The sequence below is a fragment of the Medicago truncatula genome, chromosome 8 (genome assembly GCF_003473485.1).
Source record: "Medicago truncatula cultivar Jemalong A17 chromosome 8, MtrunA17r5.0-ANR, whole genome shotgun sequence".
In the NCBI taxonomy this organism is placed as follows: domain Eukaryota; kingdom Viridiplantae; phylum Streptophyta; class Magnoliopsida; order Fabales; family Fabaceae; genus Medicago; species Medicago truncatula.
In genome coordinates, this window is record NC_053049.1 from 5,222,996 (window position 1) to 5,230,797 (window position 7,802).

At 28.5% G+C, this 7,802-nt stretch overlaps 1 protein-coding gene across 1 annotated transcript; it reads left to right on the forward strand.

Moving 5' to 3' along the window:
- The first annotated feature begins 5,058 nt into the window (after positions 1 to 5,058).
- LOC25500417 (inorganic pyrophosphatase 2) lies at positions 5,059 to 7,802 on the forward strand. The gene is made up of 3 exons (XM_013588828.3): positions 5,059 to 5,339; positions 5,478 to 5,801; positions 7,268 to 7,802. The coding sequence occupies exons 1-3, from the start codon at positions 5,199 to 5,201 to the stop codon at positions 7,622 to 7,624; spliced, it is 822 nt and encodes a 273-aa protein (XP_013444282.1). The 5' UTR covers positions 5,059 to 5,198; the 3' UTR covers positions 7,625 to 7,802.

The window sequence follows — 7,802 nt, forward strand, 5'->3', positions numbered from 1 at the left end:
TAAATTACTATTGTTTTTAGAATTTTATCCTTAAGAGAGAGAGTTCATTTATGTTTTCAACAAAATATTTATTGTTGATTGAAGAAAAATATGCAAAATAAATAAGGGTATGTTGGTAAAAAAATAATTAATGTACTTGGAAATACCAAAAGAGTCTTATAAAAAGGGACAATTTTTTATCAAAAGAGTCTTATAATTAGGGACGGAGGTACTTTATTATTCAACCATACTAAAAGAGAAACTCACTTGGTGATAGGTGATGAATATCATTCATCACCAAAAATAAATTACTCCATCTGCTCCTATCTAAAAACTAAAGAACATACTCAAATTTTTCATTGATTCGTTATAAGGTCATACAATGTCTATGTAGGTAAATATACACCCATAATAAGATAAGTGCACACCAACAAACTCAATATTACTTCCTACATTAGACCCTTCTAGAATAAGGTGAGTCGTCTTTGCTTCTAGAACTAGGCAAGTCACCACATGAGTGTTCCTCCTTATTTTAAGTACCGTATCACTTTGGTTGACTTAGTCGTGTTGACTTGAAATTTTGAAACGTGCTCCTCTTAAAGTTTTAGGTTTGCTTTCTTTATGTCAATTTCGCTTGACCAGTTCATACAAAACTTTGATCTTACTTCAAATAGAACCTCACAAATAAACGATAAGATTATCCATTCAAATTAGTTGGTCATTGGACTAAATACAAGTTTTTAAAAAAAAGAAGTTTAAGAGACGAGAATATATTAGTCGATTATCGTAGGTGTGCTCTTCTTAAAGTTTTAGGTTCATTTTTTTTATGTCAATTTTAGTTGACTAGTTCATACAAAACTTTGATCATACTTTAAATAGAACCTCACAAATAGACGATAAGATTGTCCATTCAAATTAGTTGGTCATTGAACTTAATACAAGTATAAAAAAAATAATATAAGAGACGAGAATATATTAGTCTATTATCGTACTACATGTGTATGTTATTCAAAACAATAAAGGGGTGTGAATAGAAGAAACCTCCACATTGTCCCGTGAGCATAGCTCAGTTAGTAGGATATTATCATATGCAGGGGCCAGGGTTCGAACCGCGGACATCCAATTTATTCACCTTATAAGGTGAATTCTAGCCATTAGGCTATCTGACAAAAAAAACAAAAAAAAAGAAACCTCCACATTTTTTTTTATCATTTTGCAAATGACTGATAGTTCTTTTTGTGTTTTTGATACATGAAGTCTAGAAAACACGAAAACAAAATATACGTCATTCCGCATTGAGATATAATGTGTCAAATATTAGGTGATGGGTGATTTAGTAAATGTTTATAAAGAGGTATAATCTAATGCAAATTATCCTTCAAAAAAATTTAATGCAAATTATAATAAATCAACCGAACACATGTAAAGGTGAAAACTAAAATAACCAAACACGAAAACAATTTACATTTTTTAATTTGATTATTAGTTAGTGAAAACTATTTTTTTTTAATGACAAATCCTACTTTTATTTTGTTTGTGGGAAGATTTGCATCCACGACACCGTTATCACTCAACTTTTGAGAGATTTATTTTATTCACTTACACTTAAGAATACTCGTTTGAGAGATTTGAAAATAATCATCAACTTATATTTTCACTTTTTTTTTTTTTTGAAAGAAACTTATATTTTCACTTATATTTTGAACTATATATGTTGTGAATAAATTGTAACTAGATGTCCCCTAAAATATAAAAATATAAATAGATGTGATTTTTTTATATTGGATTAATTGCGTATATCCCTATTTATCAATTTAGTTTGGTAAATACATTACAATAAGCAAAATCTACGGTTTGAATCTCGAACTTTCTATTCTTCATCTTAAATGGTGAATTCTTAATCATTAGACTATTTAAAAAAAAAAACAAAAAATTCAATTATCTCGATCCATATAAATTGAATTGGATTAAATGATCATTTCACTTTTAACAAAAAAAAGATCGTTTCACTCAAATAAAATATAGTCTATAAATTGAATTGGAGTATTTTTTTGTCAAATAGTCGAGTGGTTAGAACTACACAATTTAATTAGTTATGGAGAAGTAGGATGTTTGGGGTTTGAACCCTGATCCCTACATATAATGTACAATATCCCTACTAACTGAATTAAGCTCACGATGATTGAATTAGAGTACTCTACTTGTCACCTTTTATTTTTATTTTTTAGAAGCACCTATTCTTTATAAGCATGGTACGTATATAATCAAACTACGGGTAGTTCCTTTTTTTGTTCATATTTTTTATGATTAGGATTGATTCATGGCTTGAATAAGAACCCTAGGAGACACGTATAAATTTCCAAAGAAGTGGAAGAAAAAGTGGAAGAGACGTGCATGGTTCTTAGTTTGATTCAACAACCACAATATTAATCAAAAGTGAAAAGTGAGCAATAATAGTTGATGCTCTCGTGAACTTACATATTGTCATGTTAGGCGCCATGTGTAATTCCCAATGCTTGTAACAACCGATTATGATTAATTTGCATGTTGCATGATGAAATAATAATGCCAAAACATATGTATATTATAATGTATAGTGTATGTATTGGACACCACGTGTATTCATAGCCAACTAAAAAAAAGGACATTTTGCATTGCGTTTAATCCAAAACTCCTAACAATTTTTTTGGTGTTTATTAAATTTGGCAAATGACGACTAGATAGTAGATATATTGGACTCATCGTCATGTCCCAAAACGGTAGACTAAAAGGCTAAGATGATTTGTTGTATTTGATTAATCAAATCTTAAAAGAGTTTTTATCCGACTGTATTTTTAGAAAAAATATTTCAACAATTATTTGATTTGCATTCAAACATTTATTATAGATATGTTTGTTACGTATTATAAAAAAGGTGAATTTGTATCTAATAGTTTAGAGACTTTGTAAAAGTATAATTTATATTGTGTTTGTTCCCTTAATGAAAATTAGTTACTAATTTTTTTAGGATCCTCAAAACAGCTTATATAATTTTAAATAATTTTTTGATTTTTTCCGCCCAATTTTCACCATTTAAAAAAAAAAAACTTTAACAAATAAAGACAAACTTCTAAAAAAAATTCTCATAAAAACACTGTAGCAAAGCTGTGTTAAGAGAACCCAGCTTGATTGATTCTAAAAAAATATATTGATGCTAATTATTGGTGTTTAGTAAAGACAAATTTTATTTTGCTGGCTTGTGTGCAGAATGCAGATTCATTCATCCATGTGATAGTTCACCGTGTCCATATTGAAAATGTGGTATTGCAGTATTTTCAGAGACAATATTTGTCTCCCACATTAACTAGAAAGAGATAATTTGATCTCTAAAACTCATTTAGATCTCTAAATTACTCCTTTCTTTTCCCATTAACCTTTTCCATTTCTGTTGTGGCACCTAGTTTGATCTCCTTAGACACATTTTGAACATTAAATTTGGACACATCTTTCAGCACAAATTCAAATCTTAATTCGTAGTTGTGAGAGTCAAACTCATTTTGTAAGCTCCTTTTATTTTATTTTATTTTATTATATTGATTTGAGATTTATATAATGTTGTCACTTCTTTGTTTGATAATTTTTGAGAGAAAAAAACTGTAAAAATAGTGTGTTTGGTTTGGCTGAAACAAACTAAAGTGATGTAGAGCATGTTAGTTTGATCCATTTCAATCATGTTCACATTTTAAAATATTAAGAAACTTATCTGCGAAAATATGAAAAAAATAACTTTTTTAAAAGAAATTAAGGAAAAGAGAAATTATAATTAATTAAAGTGAAAAATATTAGTTTGATGAGAAACTATTTCTTTGATTCAATGATGCAAATAAAAACCAGAAGAAAATTATTAAATATTGGTTTATATATAAAATTAATTAGACTAATCTCATTAGATCAATGATCTCAAAAAACTGTTTTACAAATGAGTAATATGTCGTTATTTTCATATGTTTTTTCAAAACTCCATGATTAATCCGAAAGATCTTGTTAACGTTGTTCCATGTGTTTTAGCTCACAAAAATTGACATTAATAGAATTCGAACATGAGAGAAATACACTCTAAAATTCAAACGTTCATCACTAAACCACAAGACTTACAAATGTATTCAAACTCAAGCTCTTATAAAACCGAGCTAAGATTCTATCAATGAATTCCTTACTCCTTACATTAACAACAATAGTGGATTCACATCTTGCAGCGTATAAATCATTATCAACTGCACAAACTTCCTCTCTATATCTATTAAACTCGTAGAATTAACATATTAATTAGTTTTTACAAAATTAAGTATAAGATTTTATTTTTTTTGTCAAGCAATCTAACGGTTAGAGAAATTCAACCCCTACATATATTATATATTATGTATTATTTCTTGTCCCTGTGAGCTGAATTCACAGGGACAAGAACACGATTTTATACCGAGAATATTCATTCTTGTAGGGTGCATCTATTCCATTCCATTGAAGTGGTGCCGAATGGAATTAGTGCATTGCACAGTCACAGGTGGCGGCTACCTAATGCTTGCGATTGCATCCTCCTCTCGAATATTCCTCTTTAACTAATCTCATCTTATTATGGTTTAATCTTCCCACACACACACCACGATCTTCATAGCCACGAATCCAACAGCTCAGATATCATTTTAATCCCATGTCATCATACAATCTTTTTTGTTTAAAAACTGTCCACAAGTTCGCATTTTATTTATAAAAATATCGAAATTGTTAAACTAAACATCATGAACGGTGTTCAAAGTCTGACACTTTCATTTATATGGCTTAACCATTTCATCTATTTAAAAAACACACGGTTATAATTATGGTCAATAATTTTATATTAATCCAAGCCAAGAAACTCTAAAAGATATAAGAATTTATTAAATGTGAATAAAACAATTTTGTTTTGATAAATTCTTCCACTCTAAAGATAACTTCTCTTTTGAATTAATCTTAGCCTCCACTTTTAGGAGGATGCTATGTAATATTCCAAAGATTCCTTCTTTTTTCGGTCTTGTCTTTTTCTTTCTTCACTATAAATACCTTTCTCTTTCTCTTTCTCTGCATCTAAATCCAAGCCAACAACAAATATTATTCAGAGATCACCATTAAACACCCATTTTCCTTCTATTTCTTGTGAACCATTTTTCACATTCTCTTTCTCATATCTCAAAGAAAAAGAAAAAATGTCTAATAATATTGTTGTAGTTTTTGATTTTGATAAAACCATAATTGATTGTGACAGTGATAATTGGGTTATTGATGAATTGGGTTTCACTGATTTGTTCAATCAGCTCCTTCCCACTATGCCTTGGAATTCTCTCATGGTATGTTTTTTTGTTCCCTTCATGTACTCTGTTTTTCACAAATCATATCTTTGTTTTCAGATTTTTTTAATGATTCAATCAGCATTGTTTCAATGGAATAAATATATTAAGTTTATGTTTTATATTTTTGAATTACAGGATAGGATGATGATGGAGATTCATTCAAATGGTAAAACCATTGAAGAGATTGAAAAAGTTCTTCAAAGGATACCAATTCATCACAGAATAATACCTGCTATTAAATCAGCACATGCATTAGGGTGTGATTTGAGGATTGTTAGTGATGCTAATACATTTTTCATTGAAACAATTTTGAAGAATTTGGGAATAAGTGAATACTTCACTGAGATTAACACTAATCCTGGTTATGTTAATCAACAAGGAAGATTAAGAATTTTACCTTACCATGATTTCAATAAGGATTCACATGGTTGCATTCTCTGTCCTCCAAATATGTGCAAGGTATAGTTCTTTGGGTTAAATATGTTTTTGGTCCTTATAAAATAGGGACCTTTCAAGTTTAATCCTTACTTAATTTTAATAGGTTTTTTAGTCCCTATAAAAAAAAATTACTTCTAATTTTAGTCCCTCTTACAACAAAGTTTGTTTAATTATCCTTAAACTCTTAAATTTTTGAACGATTTTTTTGAGACAAATTCAGAACGCTGCGAAAGGTTCATTTACTAAAATTTAGAATTTTTTAACATGAAACGAATTAAATATGAATTTTTTAAAACGGCAAAAAGTTAAAGATAAAATTAACAAAATCTAAACGTAGAAATCAAATTTTGCGACAATTTTTGGCATAGGAACTTTTAGTAATGTTCTTAACACGTCAGTAAAAAATTGTTCAAAAACTCAAGAGTTTAAACATAAATTAAACAAATTTGAATTGAGGAGGGACTAATACTGAATGCAGAATTTTTTTTTAGGGACTAAAAGAACCATTAAAATTAAATAAGGACTAAACTTGAAAGGTCTTTATTTTATAGGGACCAAAAACATATTTAACCCTAGTTCTTTTTTATGAAAAATCATTTTAAGCTAATTCTTTGTTCTATTTTTTTCTTTTGATAAGCTCACTTTTCAAAATTTATTTCGGTTTATAAAAAATATATTTGGATCAAGTTTTCATATTGTTTTGACTAAACCTTCAATTTGGTACATAAAGTATCAAACTCCTTCCTATTTAATGTATTTTTTTGGGGTGGCCGGAAATTTGAACCATGGACCTTGCATATTTTATGCATTGCTCATATCAATTGAGCTAATCTTACAAGGACAAACTCCTTCCTATTTAGTGTATGATTATAAAAATAAGTAGTTCTTAACTATTTTCAATTTATGGAGTTAGTTTCTAGAGATTAATCTTTTGTTAAAAAAAAAAGTACTAGAGATTAATTTGATAAATTAATAATAGTTTAGAGATTATTTATTATATTTTATTTTTTTATAGTTCAATAACTAAATATGAAAGAGTAATATTTTGTCAAAATAAATAAATAAGAGAGTAATATTTTAATGATGAATTTGAATGTTTTACTCAATTGTTTTCAACTTCATCTTAACTTGCTTTATCTTATGGAGAAGTAGTATGATGTTATATTTTTAATAATTAAGATAGATGATTACATGACATTATCTGTATCCAAGTAATGACTTGATCCTATAAGGCTGGAATGTTGTCGTCTCCAATTTTTCTAGCCTTAAAATATTATGCCAAACCACCTATTTTTAGTGGTATGTTGTCTATCATTTGAGGCCACTAGATTGAGTGCAAATATAAAATATGGAACTTTTTTTTTATTATCTAAAGCCACTAGTGTTTTTTAAAATAAAAAGAGTTCGATATATGTGTCTCTATTTTTTCATATTGAAATATTATCTATCAAATATAATTATAACTTTTTTCTTTTTGCATATTACAGGGTTTAATCATAGATAGAATCCAAAATACATTTTCTGAAGGGGAGAACAAGAGGTTTATCTACCTTGGTGATGGCATTGGAGATTATTGTCCTAGTTTAAGGCTTAGAGAGAAAGATTTCATGATGCCAAGGAAGAATTTTCCAGTGTGGGATTTGATATGCAAAGACCCTTCACTTGTTAAGGCTGAAATTCATGGTTGGTGTGATGGAGAAGAGCTTGAACAAATTTTGATTCAATTGATCAACAAAATTATCATTGAGGAAAATGCTCAATTCATTTCAAGTGATTGCAAGCTACAAACTCTATCAATTCCTGTGCATGAAACCTTGCCTAAAGCTCTTTCAGTTAGGCCATAAATTTTTAGTTTACAATCATTGCAAATGTATCATAAAGTACTAATTTTTCTTGTGTTTTGTTTGATATAAATCAACCTTTTATAATGTTGCTAATCATGTAATTGGTTTCATATGGATTTGTATTATAACATGCTAAATATCAATTTGCCCTTGATGGTGCTGGTTAATTATTCTAGTA